The 16737-nt window shown below is 42.6% G+C and overlaps 1 protein-coding gene across 1 annotated transcript in view; it reads right to left on the bottom strand.

The window, feature by feature from the left end:
- The window catches only part of LOC139764428 (uncharacterized), a 203067-nt gene that overhangs the window by 96374 nt on the left and 89956 nt on the right, over positions 1-16737 (bottom strand). Inside the window, exons 10-17 of the mRNA XM_071690980.1 lie at positions 15487-15657; positions 14780-14964; positions 13961-14106; positions 10530-10632; positions 7352-7544; positions 4820-4911; positions 3021-3191; positions 796-981 (exon numbers count right to left, since the gene is read on the bottom strand). Coding sequence (XP_071547081.1) covers positions 796-981; positions 3021-3191; positions 4820-4911; positions 7352-7544; positions 10530-10632; positions 13961-14106; positions 14780-14964; positions 15487-15657 — 1247 coding nt within the window. The remainder of the gene's footprint in view (positions 1-795; positions 982-3020; positions 3192-4819; positions 4912-7351; positions 7545-10529; positions 10633-13960; positions 14107-14779; positions 14965-15486; positions 15658-16737) is intronic.

Here is a 16737-nt window from a genome sequence, read left to right as displayed (position 1 = left end):
GTAATTTCTGTATTGATGATATTTTTTTCCTGTCATTATCATTTGGATAAGAAGATAATATGTTTTGCAGAAATGAAAAGACGAAACTTAGGTTGAAGACACACTTGCTAACACAGCTGCCCCAGGACACGAGACAAGGTCTACTAACATCCCTACACCAGGACACGAGAGAAGGCCTACTAACATCCCTACACCGGGACACGAGACCAAGTCTACTAAAATCTCTACACCAGGACACGAGATAAGCCTTCCAACACCAGGACACTAGACCAAGTCTACTAACATCCCTACACCAGGACACGAGACAAAGTCTACAAGCATCCCTACACCAGGACACGAGACCAAGTCTACAAGCATCCCTACACCAGGACACGAGACCAAGTCTACTAACATCCCTACACCAGGACATGAGACAAGTCTTCTGACCCCAGTACACGAGACCAAGTCTACTAACATCCCTACACCAGGAGCCGAGATAGAGGTCTGCTAACATCCCTACACCAGGACACGAGACCAAGTCTACAAGCATCCCTACACCAGGACACGAGACCAAGTCTACAAGCATCCCTACATCAGGACACGAGACCAAATCTACTAAAATCTCTACACCAGGAGACGAGATAAGTCTTCCAACACCAGGACACTAGACCAAGTCTACTAACATCCCTACACCAGGACACGAGACCAAGTCTACTAACATCCCTACACCAGGACACGAGACCAAGTCTACTAACATCCCTACACCAGGACACGAGACCAAGTCTACTAACATCCCTACACCAGGAGACACCTTACCTTCAACGGTGAGGATTAGGTCGTCTGTTGCATCGTCGAGTTCGGTGTGGACCCTGCAGGTGTACACACCGGAGTCCTGCCCGTGCACCGTCAGCGCCTCCAACACCCACGTCTCCTCCCGACGCTGGCCAGCTTCCTCGAGGTCCTGGTCTTCGTCCTCGTCGCTGTTGCCTCTCTCGTCGAATTCTGTGAGGAAGAAAGGCACGTTGAGATAGACTAGCCTCACTGCCTCCTGTTTAAACGGTGTTAAACGGTAAGATAGACTCAGGGCTGTACTTCCTGTTTAAACGGTAAGATAGACTCAGGGCTCTGCTTCCTGTTTAAACGGTGTTAAACGGTAAAATAGACTCAGGGCTCTGCCTCCTGTTTAAACGATCTTAAACGGTAAGATAGACTTCAGGGCTCTGCTTCTTGTTTAAACGGTGTTAAACGGTAAGACAGACTCAGTGCTCTACCTCCTGTTTAAACAGCATCCAACAGAATGAACAAAGTAACATTAACAAACACATAATTTTACACTGGAAATTTTTGTGCATATTCTTGTTGATTTTTCTTTTGATTTTGTCTTTATGCAGCGTTCCACGTAAGGAATAAATAAGTGTGAATAGGAAGAATCACTGATATAAATGCTGATAAATCTTTAGAAGATGAAACAGACGATTGAACTCTATTGGCTGCGGGAAACGGAAGCTTTATCAGGCAATATAGATTAAAGATAAGAGGATAGAACAGAGCAGAGATAAACTGTGTATGAGACTATATCGTGTTGGTCAAGGAAGATCGGTAGAGGAAGCAACAGGGCGCGAGGGTGAGTCTGTCTGAGGTGATGGAAGATGATTTCTATCGAAGAAAACCTTAGCACTAGCTCTTGTGTTGAGAAGGACCCCCCTTCCCCTTCACTTTAGTCTGGCACTGGCCTTGTGTCTTAAGACAGCTCGTTCCTCCCTCGTCTTAAGACGACTCATCCCTCCCTCACCCTGGCACGGGCCCTGTGTCTGAAGACGGCTCGTCCTTCCCTCGGCCTTAGTCTGGCACGGGTCCCAAGTCTTGAGACAGCTCGTCCCTCCCTCGTCTTAAGAAGACTTATCCCTCCCTCACCCTGGCACTGGCCCTCTGTCTTAAGACGACTCGTCCCTCCCTCGGCCTTAGTCTGGCACGGGTCCTATGTCTTAAGACAGCTCGTTCCTCCCTCGTCTTAAGACGACTCATCCCTCCCTCACCCTGGCACGGGCCCTGTGTCTGAAGACGGCTCGTCCTTCCCTCGGCCTTAGTCTGGCACGGGTCCCATGTCTTGAGACAGCTCGTCCCTCCCTCGTCTTAAGAAGACTTATCCCTCCCTCACCCTGGCACGGGCCCTGTGTCTTAAGACGGCTCGTCCCTCCCTCAGCCTTAGTCTGGCACGGGTCCCATGTCTTAAGACGGCTCGTCCCTTCCTCAGCCTTAGTCTGGCACGGGTCCCATGTCTTAAGACGGCTCGTCCCTTCCTCAGCCTTAGCCTGGCACGGGCCCTATGTCTTAAGACGGCTCGTCCCTCCCTCAGTCTTAGCCTGGCACGGGCCTTATGTCTTAAGACGGTTCATCCCTTCATGGCGCTACCCCGCTCCACAGGAGACAGCATCGCTGCCCCCTCCTTCTGCGAGGTAGCGCCAGGAATACAGACAAAAACAGAGAAGGGAAAAATAGTTAGTATATCAGGGAAGAGGCACGACAGTGGTCTAGGTTTGTGCAAAATTAAGCTCAAGGGGAGGGAGGAAGAATGCTCATTTATCACTCTCCACTTTGCACACAGAATCACTGGCGCTGTACCAGGATCAGGTGGTGACATCATGTTGGGTATCAAGTTCATAGATCACGATACTCAAAGGATCTGCAGACGCGAGGAAAAAGAGCTCACTTTTCATTAGTTTTGCACGATAGCAGACACCACAGGAACATTACTGAGGTATGTTGATTGCCCTCAATCAACCTTGGAATAATATTGGCATATTTCTTGGTCTCTCGTAGGAAAAGGGTTATGGAAGCCCTACAAAATCATTAACTACTTTGCTATATTTTTCTTTCATTCTATACGTATCAATAACCCAAACTGTATGCACCTTTCGCTAACCTTTTAGGTACCGAAGACAGTGGCGCTAAAGTACTTTCCTGTGTGTGTGTGTGTGTGTGTGTGTGTGTGTGTGTGTGTGTGTGTGTGTGTGTGTGTGTGTGTTGAAGTCATTACTCACCTCTTCGTCCAAGGTGATAGTTGTCGTCCTTGAGGTCGATTTGCACGTCGTCCTTGAACCAGGTGACGGTGGGTGTGAGGTGAGGGTCGAACTTAATATGGCAGTCGAGGGAGACGTGGTCACCAGCCTCGACCCTGTCACTGGACACGCTCGCCTCTGCTTGCGTCTTGCCTGAAGGAACAGTGGAATGAGTCACACAAGTCTACATACCACCAACAGTAGTAGTAGTAGTAGTAGTAGTGGTAGTAGTAGTAGTAGAAGTAGTAGTAATGACAACATTAGAACCGGACATAGATATTACAATAATAATGATAATAATGATAATAATAATAATAATGATAATAATGATAATAGTAATGATAATAATAATAGTATCAGTAATAATAATAATAATAATAATCCTTTTCTAAGCTGAGAAAAAATGATAGAAAATATCCCCTTCAGTTTCGTTTTTATCTATATTCCTATCATTGTGGGGCGAACGAATCATTAAACCAAATTACCCATATCTCTAACCTTCCCATTTTAATCTGTCTTTACGTTTATTACATTTTGTGTTTGTGTGACTATAAACACCTGTCAAGAAGTACTGCATTCGTTAGCTGTGAAGAGAAGAGGAAAATAAGATACGATTCTTAGTATTTAGCGTAATTTGTGAATAGATTTATACACAACTGACATATGAATTATACAAAATATATATAGATTTCATCTCATAGATTATACAGAAGTCGAAATCTGTTCGTTCTGAAGGTAATAGACTTGTAGATATTGATGTAGATATGATGGTATTAGAAGTTCGAGATAGGCTTTTGAGGTGACACAGCTGCTATTTGCAGATGACGCGGCTCTGGTGGCAGATTTTCAAAAAGGGAAAATCCAAAAGCCATCACAGAGTTCTGGGGTAACAGTATATATCAAAAGGAGGATATTGAAGTTTTAATTAATACGAGTAAGATGAATGAGGTCAACAAGGGGAGAGAAGGTGGAGTGGAGGGTAGTTAAACAGATGGGAATTACGTCCTCCCCCCTCTACCACTAGTGGCAATCAATCCTTGATTGCAGAGAAACTATGGAATCCTAATTCTATTTGTTCACATGCAAATCTAGAAAACCTAACACCATAAACAATGTAACTAAATCCATATTGTAACACAGACATACATACATGAACACAGATTTAGAAATTACATTTTCTTTCTTTTTTTTTTTTTTTTTATACTTTGTCGCTGTCTCCCGCGTTTGCGAGGTAGCGCAAGGAAACAGACGAAAGAAATGGCCCAACCCCCCCCCCCCCCATACACATGTACATACACACGTCCACACACGCAAATATACATACCTACCTTCTCTTTCTTATATCGATCAAAAAATCTATGTCTGTGAAACATAGAAAAATAACTATATGTTATGCAAATGTTTTAAAACGATTCTTATTATGATTTTATAATCACTTAAAGATAATTTAGACGCATCTCAGGAGATGATGAAATTTGGATGTGGAGAGATTGTAAGGGCCAAATGATGTCAAGTTTGTGTTTGTATGTGTGTGTGTGTGTGTGTGTGTGTGTGAGTGTAAGGATGATGAACAGCTGGATGTACTGTGGGCCTCCTGCCGCTACCAGGATTCGAACCTATATGGGTTTTGATCCTCAGGTCGGTCATGCATGCATGACGGTCAGTAACGCTGGCCACTACACCACGGAGGCCCGTGTGTGTGGAGTGTGTGTGTGTGTGTGTGTGTGTGTGTGTGTGTATGTGTGTGTGTAGCCCACGTCATGCACACGTCATGCACTAACCTCGCATGGCAATGTACGCCGCGGACTCTACCGTAGCGAACTTGTTCGTCGCGATGCACAAATATTGACCATCTGTCGTGGCGTCCACCGACCTGTCGGGCGAATATCATTACCATCAGAATATCTTGAATATTCTGCCCCACTTCAGTGTGAATATCCTACCCACTACAATATCATGATCTTCTGGCAAGCTGAATATTCTACCCACAACAATATCATGATCTTCTGGCAAGCTGAATATTTTACCAACTTCAATATCATGATCTTCTGGCAAGCTGAATATCCTACCCACTTCAGCTCGACTGTAAGAAGGAAGGAACTTGACTGTAGGAAGGAAGGAAGGAACTTGACTGTAGGAAGGAAGGAAGGAACTTGACTGTAGGAAGGAAGGAACTTGACTGTAGGAAGGAAGGAACTTGACTGTAGGAGGGAAGGAAGGAACTTGACTGTAGGAAGGAAGGAAGGAACTTGACTGTAGGAAGGAAGGAACTTGACTATAGGAAGGAAGGCACTTGACTGTAGGAAGGAAGGAACTTGACTGTAGGAAGGAAGGAACTCGACTGTAGGAAGGAAGGAACTTGACTGTGGGAAGGAAGGAACATGACTGTAGGAAGGAAGGAACTTGACTGTGGGAAGGAAGGAACTTGACTGTAGGAAGGAAGGAACTTGACTGTGGGAAGGAAGGAACTTGACTGTATGAAGGAAGGAACTTGACTGTAGGAAGGAAGGAACTTGACTGTGGGAAGGAGGGAACTTGACTGTGGGAAGGAAGGAACTTGACTGTAGGAAGGAAGGAACTTGAGTATAGGAAGGAAGGAACTTGACTGTAGGAAGGAAGGAACTCGACTGTAGGAAAGAAGGAACTTGACTGTAGGAAGGAAGGAACTTGACTGTAGGAAGGAAGGAACTTGACTGTAGGAAGGAAGGAACTTGAGTATAGGAAGGAAGGAACTTGACTGTAGGAAGGAAGGAACTTGACTGTAGGAAGGAAGGAAGGAACATGACTGTAGGAAGGAAGGAACTTGACTGTAGGAAGGAAGGAACATGACTGTAGGAAGGAAGGAACATGACTGTAGGAAGGAAGGAACTTGACTGTCGGAAGGAAGGAACTTGACTGTGGGAAGGAAGGAACTTGACTGTCGGAAGGAAGGAACTTGACTGTAGGAAGGAAGGAACTTGACTGTAGGAAGGAAGGAACTTGACTGTGGGAAGGAAGGAACTTGACTGTAGGAAGGAAGGAACTTGACTGTAGGAAGGAAGGAACATGACTGTAGGAAGGAAGGAACTTGACTGTGGGAAGGAAGGAACTTGACTGTAGGAAGGAAAGAACTTGACTGTAGGAAGGAGGGAACTTGACTGTGGGAAGGAAGGAACATGACTGTAGGAAGGAAGGAACTTGACTGTAGGAAGGAAGGAACATGACTGTAGGAAGGAAGGAACTTGACTGTAGGAAGGAAGGAACTTGACTGTAGGAAGGAAGGAACTTGACTGTGGGAAGGAAGGAACATGACTGTAGGAAGGAAGGAACTTGACTGTAGGAAGGAAGGAACTTGACTGTAGGAAGGAAGGAACATGACTGTAGGAAGGAAGGAACATGACTGTAGGAAGGAAGGAACTTGACTGTAGGAAGGAAGGAACTTGACTGTGGGAAGGAAGGAACATGACTGTAGGAAGGAAGGAACTTGACTGTAGGAAGGAAGGAACTTGACTGTAGGAGATGAGGGACACTAGCCATGCTATCTGGATTTAGTAATTAGAATTAGAACTGTCGCTAATGCTCAAATACCCTCAGGGATCTAAGAATTGTCTAAATCAAAGTCCCTTATGTTAGAAAACCAGGTATTTACTAATTACTTAATGGCTATACTTAACACTTAACACATCGACACTTTACTTTATGGCTACACTTAACACTTAACACCTCGACACTTTATGAAAATGATTTATCAGGGACGAGGTAAACAAGTTCCGCCACGAACAAACAACTTCCGTCAAGAACAAACAAACTATTTACGTCACGAACAAACAACTTCCGCCAAGAACAAACAAACGGTTTCCGCATGAACATACAATTTCCGCCACGAACAAACAACTTCCGCCACGAACAAACAAACAACTTCCGCCAAGAACAAACAACTTCCGCCAAGAACAAACAACTTCCGCCAAGAACAAACAAACGGCTTCCGCATGAACAGACAAACAATTTCCGCCACGAACAAATAAATAATCTCCGGTACGAACAAACAATTCCCGTCACGAGCAAACAAACAATTTCCGCTATGAACAAACAATTCCCATCAGGAACAAACAATTTCCCCATGAACAATTTCCGTCACGAACAAACAATTTCCGCCACGAACAAAAAAAAAAATTCTACCAAAAACAAACAAAAGACATTCACTACAAACAAACGATTCCCGTCACGAACATACAAACAATTTCCGCCCACGAACAAACAAACAAACCATTTCCGCCCACAAACAAACAAACAAACCATTTCCGCCCACAAACAAACAATTTCTGCCCACGAACTTGATGATGAGTTTGTTGTCGTCGAGGTCATATCTGTCGTCCTGGTCGTGGAGGAGGAGCTTCTCCTCCCCCTCCATCTTGGCCCAGGTCATGTTGGGGTCAGGGGAGCCATACGCCTCGCAGGTCAAGGTGGCAGCCTCGCCCTCCAGCACGTCCATGTCCTCCGGCTTCGTCACCCAATCAGGAGGCAGAGCTGCAAGAGTGAACAGTGACGTCACGTCCAGGTGGGGGATGACGTCACATCCAGGGCAGGGAGGATATCATTGGAGGGCAGAGCTAGAAGAGTTAGCAATGACGTCATATCCAGGGAGGGATGACGTCACATCCAGGTTTTTTGGGGGGATGGATATCATTGGAGGGCAGAGCTAGAAGAGTGAACAATGACGTCACATCCAGAGGGATGACGTCACATCCAGGGCAGGGAGGATATCATTGGAGGGCAGAGCTAGAAGAGTGAACAATGACGTCATATCCAGGGGATGACGTCACATCCAGGGCAGGGAGGATATCATTGGAGGGCAGAGCTAGAAGAGTGAACAATGACGTCATATCCAGGGGGATGACGTCACATCCAGGTGAGGATGGATATCATTGGAGGGCAGACCTAGAACAGTAAACAATGACGTCACATTCAGGGGGGGGGGGACAGGCTACACAAAATGCAATGATCTTTTAAATAGAAAATGGAGAAGATTAGGACAATATTCCTCCAAAATCTTCGAGAAGATTTGTACAATACTCCTCCAAAAACATTCGGAGATTAGGACAATATTGCCAACAAATATTCTGAGACTTGTACAATATTTCTCCAAAATATTCGAAGACGGTTAGGGCAATATTCCTCCAAAATATTCAGAGATTAGTACATTCCTCAAAAATATTCGGAGAAGATTTGTACAATGTTCCTCCAAAAATGTTAGATTTGTACAACATTCCTGCAAAATATTCGGAGAAGATTAGGGCAATATTCTTCAAAGATATTCAGAGAAGACTAAGACAATATTCTTCCAAAAACATTCGAAGATTAGGGCAATAATCCTCCCAAATGTTCAGAGAAGATTTGTACAATATTCCTCACATATATTCGGAATTTTGTACAATATTCCTCACAAATATTCGGAGAAGATTTGTACGATATTCCCAAAATATTCGAAAAAGATTTGTACAATACTTTTCAAAAATATTCAAAGATTTGTACAATATTCATCCCAAAATATTCGGAGAATATTTGTACAATACTTCTCAAAAATATTCGGAGAAGATTTGTACAATATTCCTCCCAAAATATTCGAAGAAGATTTATACAATATTCCTCCCAGATATTCAACGGAAAAATATTTGTCCAGAAGAACATGTAAAGATCTTACCATCTCAGTGAACACTTACAGTGAACATGTTGAATAATGTATGATGTATTAGCAACTGAGGAAGAATAAGCTTGAAAATCAAAGCTTAACGTGGGATAAGCTTACATAGAACACTAAAGCTTGAGGTGGGCTGAGCTTACACAGAACACTAAAGCTTAAGGTGGGCTAAGCTTATAAAGAACACTAAAGCTTGAGGTGGGCTAAGCTTACACAGAACACTAAAGCTTAAGGTGGGCTAAGCTTATAAAGAACACTAAAGCTTGAGGTGGGCTAAGCTTACACAGAATACTAAAATTTGAGGTGGGCTAAGCTTACCATCTAAGCTTACCATCTCAGTGAACACTTACAGTGAACGTGTTGAATAATGTATGATGTATTAGCAACTGAGGAAGAATAAGCTTGAAAATCAAAGCTTAACGTGGGATAAGCTTACATAGAACACTAAAGCTTGAGGTGGGCTGAGCTTACACAGAACACTAAAGCTTAAGGTGGGCTAAGCTTATAAAGAACACTAAAGCTTGAGGTGGGCTAAGCTTACACAGAACACTAAAGCTTAAGGTGGGCTAAGCTTATAAAGAACACTAAAGCTTGAGGTGGGCTAAGCTTACACAGAATACTAAAATTTGAGGTGGGCTAAGCTTATAAAGAACACTAAAGCTTGAGGTGGGCTAAGCTTACACAGAACACTAAAGTTTGAGGTGGGCTAAGCTTACATAGAACACTAAAGCTTCAGGTGGGCTAAGCTTAGAGAGAACACTAAATGAAGTTGAGGTGGGCTACACTTACATAGAACACTAAAGCTTGAGGTGGGCTTAGAGAGAACACTGAATAAAGCTTGAGGTGGGCTAAGCTTACATAGAACACTAAATGAAGTTTGAGGTGGGCTACGCTTACACAGAACACTAAAGCTTGAGGTAGGTTAAGCTTACATAGAACACTAAATAAAGCTTGACGTGGACTAAGCTTTCACAGAACATTAGATAAAGCTTGAGGTGGGCTAAGCTTAGAGAGAACACTAAATAAAGCTTGAGGTGGGCTAAGATTGCATAGAGCATTAAACAAAGCTTGAGGTGGGCTAAGCTTACATAGAATACTAAAGCTTGAGGTGGGCTAAGCTTACATAGAATAATAAAGCTTGAGGTGGGCTAAGCTTAGAGAGAACACTAAATAAAGCTTGAGGTGGGCTAAGATTACATGGAACATTAAATAAAGCTTGAGGTGGGCTAAGCTTACATAGAACACTAAATAAAGCTTGAGGTGGGCTAAGCTTACACAGACCACTAAAGCTTGAGGTGGGCTAAGCTTAGAGAGAACAAATAAAGCTTGAGGTGGGCTAAGCTTACACAGAACACTAAATAAAGCTTGAGGTGGGCTAAGCTTACACAGAACACTAAAGCTTGAGGTGGGCTAAGCTTAGAGAGAACAAATAAAGCTTGAGGTGGGCTAAGCTTACACTGAACACTAAAGCTTGAGGTGGGCTAAGCTTACACAGAACACTAAAGCTTGAGGTGGGCTAAGCTTAGAGAGAACAAATAAAGCTTGAGGTGGGCTAAGCTTACACAGAACACTAAAGCTTGAGGTGGGCTAAGCTTACACAGAACACTAAAGCTTGAGGTGGGCTAAGCTTAGAGAGAACAATAATAAGCTTGAGGTGGGCTAAGCTTACACAGAACACTAAAGCTTGAGGTGGGCTAAGCTTAGAGAGAACAAATAAAGCTTGAGGTGGGCTAAGCTTACACAGAACACTAAATAAAGCTTGAGGTGGGCTAAGCTTACACAGAACACTAAAGCTTGAGGTGGGGTAAGCTTACAGAGAACGTTGAGGTAGACGCTCTTGTAGACGTAGCCGTGCTGGTTGGAGGCGTTGCAGGCGATGACCGCTTTCATGTTGAAGTTCAGCGCGTCGAACACCACCTGCCCAGGGTAAACATACAGACACACACGCACAACACACACACATACACCACACACACACACACACACACACACACACACACACATACACATACACACAACACACACACACACACACACACATACACACAACACACGCACACACACATACACACACACAACACACACGTATTAATCAGTCATCTCTAAGTGTGTGATTAAAATGCGATTAATAATATGTTTGCATTACCTAAAGTTCATCTATGAGAGGGAGAGAGAGATAGAGATAGAGATAGATAGATAGATAGATAGAGATAGATAGATAGAGAGAGAGAGAGAGAGAGAGAGAGAGAGAGAGAGAGAGAGAGAGAGAGAGAGAGAGAGAGAGAGAGAGAGAGATAACACAAGCCCTCTAAGATGAAGGTCTGAGAGTTATGATGGATAACAGAGAACAAAGGAGTCTGCATCTCCCTCCTACTTAATGTAGCGCAGCAAGGGTAACATAAGGTTACCCTATCATAGAAACTGTTACTTGGGTTACTACGTATAAGTAAATATAGATAATATATAAATATAAATAAATAAGATAATGTATCTTTGATAAAAATAAAGTGATTAGTGAGTAATATAGCGTTATCATATGATTAATGATGATCAAAAGGATTATAATCATTTCTCTGCTCTCGTAGAAATCATATTTTTTTTCTAAGATGTGATTAAAGTGTAATATAGTGTTATCATATGATTAATAATGATCAAAAGGATTATAATCATTTCTCTTGCAAAAATCATATGGTTTTTAAGATGTGATTAGAGAATAATAGAATGTTATCATATGATCAATAATGATCACAAGGATTATAATCATTTCTCTGATCTTGTAAAAATCATATGGTTTTTTGAGATGTGATTAGAGAGTAGTATAGTGTTATCATATGATTAATGATGATCAAAAGGATTATAATAATTTCTCTGTTCTTGTAAAAATCGCATAGTTTTTTTAGATGTGATTAGAGAGTAATATAGTGTTATCATATGATTAATAATGATTAAAATCAAGGATTAGATTCATTTCTCTGTTCTTGTAAAAATCATATGGTTTTTAAGATGTGGTTAGAGAGTAATAGAGTATCATAAGATTAATAATGATTAAAATTAAGGATTGTAATCATTTCTCTGTTCTTGTAAGAATCGCATAGTTTTTTTTAGATGTGATCAGAGAGTAATATAGTGTTATCATATGATTAATAATGATTAAAATCAAGGATTAGATTCATTTCACTGTTCTTGTAAAAATCATATGGTTTTTAAGATGTGGTTAGAGAGTAATAGAGTGTTATCATAAGATTAATAATGATTAAAATTAAGGATTGTAATCATTTCTCTGTTCTTGTAAAATCATATGGTTTTTTAAGACGTGTTGAGAGAGTAATAGAGTATTATCATATGATTAATAATGATCAAAAGGATTATAATCATTTCTCTATTCCTGTAAAAATCATTTTCTTTATATAAGATTTTTACATTTCTATTTTTAATTGAATATCTTTCCCTGTATGAGGTATACATTGGTATACTGTATGAGGTATACATGGAGGTGTATACAGTGGCTGAAAACATGGATGTATTGACACTCAGTTGTCAAAAGTGTTTGTTTGTTAGGCGAACATACATTAATTAAAAGGGTAGTTTGTCTGTTGTTCATACGAACACGACTGGTGTGTTCTGTTGTTCATCGTGTTACAGCTGGTGTGTTCTGTTGTTCATCGTGTTACAGCGGGTGTGTTCTGTAGTTCATCGCGTTACAGCTGGTGTGTTCTGTTGTTCATCGTGTTACAGCTGGTCTGTCCTGTTGTTCATCGTGTTACAGCTGGTGTGTTCTGTCGCTCATCTTGTTACAGCTGGTGTGTTCTGTTGTTCATCGTGTTACAGCTGGTGTGTTCTGGTGTTCATCGTGTTGCAATTAGTGTGTTCTATTGTTCATCGTGTTACAGCTGGTGTGTTCTGTTGTTCATCGTGTTACAGCTGGTGTGTTCTGTTGTTCATCGTGTTACAGCTGGTGTGTTCTGTTGTTCATCGTGTTACAGCTGGTTTGTTCTGTTGTTCATCGTGTTACAGCTGATGTGTTCTGTTGTTCATCGTGTCACAGCTGGTGTGTTCTGTTGTTCATCGCGTTACAGCTGGTGTGATCTGTTGTTCATCGCGTTACAGCTGGTGTGTTCTGTTGTGCATCGTGTTACAGCTGGTTTGTTCTATTGTTCATCGTGTTTACAACTGGTGTGTTCTGTTGTTTAAATTGTTCCCACTGGTGTGTTCTGTTGTGTGTTCTGTTGTTCATTTTGTTACAGCTGGTGTGTTCTGTTGCTCATCTTGTTACAACTGGTGTGTTCTGTTGTTTAAAATGTTCCCACTGGTGTGTTCTGTTGTGTGTTCTGTTGTTCATCTTGTTACAACTGGTGTGTTCTGTTGTTTAAAATGTTCCCACTGGTGTGTTCTGTTGTATGTTCTGTTGTTCATCTTGTTACAGCTGGTATGTTCTGTTGTTCATTTTGTTACAGCTAGTGTGTTCCGCTGTTCATAGTGTTACATCTGGAGTGTTCTGTTGTGTGTTCTGTTGCTCATCATATTACACCTGGTGTGTTTTGTTGTTTATATTGGTACAATTGGCGTGTTCTGTTGTGTGTTCTGTTGTTTATTGTGTTACAACCGGTGTGTTGAATCATGTTTGTGTTCGTCACAGTGTTGTGGTGAGTGTGTTGAAGGGGCTATACAACAGTTGTGATAGCACAAGGTAGACAGCTATAGTGAGTGCTAACAGGTCCATAATGTTATATAGATTGCTATGATGAATATAGCGATGCACTAGCACTTGATCCTTAGGGTTATAATGCCTAAGTTCAAAGCCTAATACAGGGTTATGATACGTGTGGTTATAACTACATATGTGACATGACAGTTGTAATAACGTTACCATGTCCAGCATATAATGTAATCATAAGGCATGTAATATTACATTGTACGTAAGGTAATTCCCTGTAATGGTAGGTTAGGTTTGAATCAAGTGTGTCTGTCATAAAATTTGGGGACTGGGGTCACTGTGGCCTTCGTGTGGGGACATTGGACTCTCCTAATGGGGACTGGGTCACTGTGGCGTTAGTGTGGGGACATTGGACTCTCCTAATGGGGACTGAGTCACTGTGGCGTTAATGTGGGGACATTGGACTCTCCTAATGGGGACTGAGTCACTGTGGCGTTAATGTGGGGACATTGGACTCTCCTAATGGGGACTGAGTCACTGTGGCGTTAGTGTGGGGACTTTGGAAACGCCTTAATGGGGGGACTGGCTCACCGTGGTTTCGTGAGTGTCCAATGCTTCTCCATTTTGTAGCCAAGTTATGGTTGGCTCCGGGTCACCGCTGGCCTCGCAGTTGAAGACAGCCACCTCTCCAGCTGGTAAGTTGACCACCTCCGGCTCCACCACGAACTCCGGCGCAGCTGAGGAGGACAAGGAGGAGGAGGGAGGAGGAGGAGGGACGTAAGCGACCAACAGCAAAAGAAATCGAAGCATGGGCGTTCACACTATCCTAGGCCAGATGACATCCGCTGCAAGGTCAGCACAGCTGACCTTGCAGCGGATGTCAGCGGGTGATTTCAAGATAAGGCATGATGAAAGCTGCGCAAGGAAGGACATTGTGTCCTGCTAGTATGTCAGGGTGTGTGATACGAGAAGGGTACAAGCGGTGTACTCAGTTAAAAGCGATAAGAAATGACACTATGGTCGGAATACCCACATCATACTGTTTATAATTCACCCTATCATCCATAATATTTCACCTCACTTTTGAAATATCCTCTCGTTCAGCTCCTGTGCCTTTCTTCTCCTAATCTCTTACGTGTTTCTCGTGTACTCCTCCCAATCGTTCGCACTACTTCCCTGCAAGTACCATTCATACACCTCCTATTCCTCCCCTCACTAGCGATTCGCCTTCCTTAAACCACTATCCACTACCCCCTTCTCCCTACGCTTACCACACGTCAGCCACACGTTTATAAGCAACATTTTTCCTAAAATTCCTACACTTCCCTCTCTCTCTCTCTCTCTCTCTCTCTCTCTCTCTCTCTCTCTCTCTCTCTCTCTCTCTCTCTACCAAGACAGATGGCCAGAAACCTTCGACGTAGATGGTGAACTGCTGCGTCTCGCTCTCGCCAGCCTCGTTGGAGGCCTGGCAGTAATATGAGCCCATGTCTGCTTCCGTGAGGTCTTCGAGCACCAACACCTTCCCGTGGTGGTCCAGCTGGTCGCTCTCCACGTCGGCGCGACTCTCCCGCCACCAGCGAACCTCCGGCACTGGGCTGTGCAGAGCGACGGCAGGGTAAGGGAAGAAGGGAAACATATATGGTCAAGGACAGCGGCGTTCTCCAGGACTGTGTTCGCTAACACCTTGTTCGTCAGTCTATGGTTAAGTACTTTATTATTCGCCAGAACTGTATTATCCAACTAACGTCTTCCACAACATTACTAACTTCATATAAAATCATCCTTAATTAATTAAGAAACATTAGAATAAAACTACATATATGGCTATATATGTCTAATTATGCCTGTCTACCGATATATGTATCTATTTACCTATCTATCTGTTTTCTATCTACCCGCGGACTCCTCCAGGGGAAGATGAACAGCTGGGGGATGGCTGTGGGCAAACCACTGCACCCTGTGATCGAACCAGGATGGGGCCCTTGCGTGAATCATAGCCATCCACTCGAGCCAATGAGTACAGCGCATTTAGCACATATTATCACCTCATACCACTTTTGGTTGATCAAGATACCAGCCATGGCGCCCTAGCCAGATCCAAACCAGGAGGAACTTACTAGCCACCAAAGATGCAGAAGAGTTTAACATCATCTCCCTCCAGGGCTATGATCTCCCGGGCGCTGGCGTGCTGCAGGGTAGGTTCCGTCGCAGTTTCAGGCATGGATGTCACCACATCTCCAGGGTAACTTACGTTCAGGTATACCCAGTTACCCATGCGATACTCGGTCCTGGTAATAGAGGGGGCAGGTTCTCGGTTACTTAGCGCACTAGAAAGGGGAGTGGATGAGGGTAGTTCATTTACGCCATGAGATTTATATAACAATATGCCATGAGAACTGTTTGGAATTCAAGGATATGTAATTTTGATTTGGAGTGTGGGTCTATCTATTACTTCAGCTGAAGCAGACGGTTCATGCTCAAATCACCACCTGGCTAGTTCCGCGAAGAGATGGTGAGTAAGAGGGTCGTTTGGTGGTATTAACTATTGCATGTGAGTAGGGAAAGAACACACACACATATGTCATATGTACCAATTAGTCACGTGAGTATGAATATGTACAGTGGATATATACATGTGTTTAGGAGAGGAGGAAGAGAAAGTGTGTGTGGTGACAGACGAATCATATGCAATCGAGTGAGACGCTGTCTTCATCCCATTTGTCTTTTAAGCCTTGTGTTATATGATATAAGGAAGACTATAGGCCCTATGTTGCAATTAATTCATATATATTGAATCAAGAGGATTAGATAAAAGGGGGCACTAGTTTATTTAGAAAATACACCACGAAATTTCACAAAGATTCGAAAATGCAGCTAAAAAGAGACATCAAGTCTGAGGAACATATTGTTGCCATCAGGGATTTAAGAGAACAATAGAAAACGAAGCGATTATTGGAAAACGATGAAGAATTTAAAGAGATCCACAGAAAATGGGATGTTGTCGTACACTGTATTTAGTATATTGTCCAAAACATTGGGACTTTGATATAACTTATAGAATATTTACCAAAAGCGAAGGATGCTCACTCTTTTTTTGAGAAGGAAACAATGCTGGAACTGCTCAAAAAGCTCACAAGGACTCTTTTGAGAGTTATAGATAACATATTGGAAGACTAGATCTATTTATATAACACTGTGTGCACACTTTAGGTAGGTCGGGGTCTGGCTATAGAGATGATATGAGTCCATTTTGGACACCAGAATACCCTCCAAAAATGTTATATTTATGGGTATATAAGTGGTTACTGATATACGTATATGAGGGTAAAGCTTTTATAGAAACAATGGTGCTATATGATATTATATAG

The sequence above is a fragment of the Panulirus ornatus genome, chromosome 50, assembly GCF_036320965.1.
Source record: "Panulirus ornatus isolate Po-2019 chromosome 50, ASM3632096v1, whole genome shotgun sequence".
NCBI classification, from domain to species: Eukaryota; Metazoa; Arthropoda; class Malacostraca; order Decapoda; family Palinuridae; genus Panulirus; species Panulirus ornatus.
Note: the sequence above shows the minus strand (reverse complement) of the source record. Positions and strands in the feature narration are given on the sequence as shown.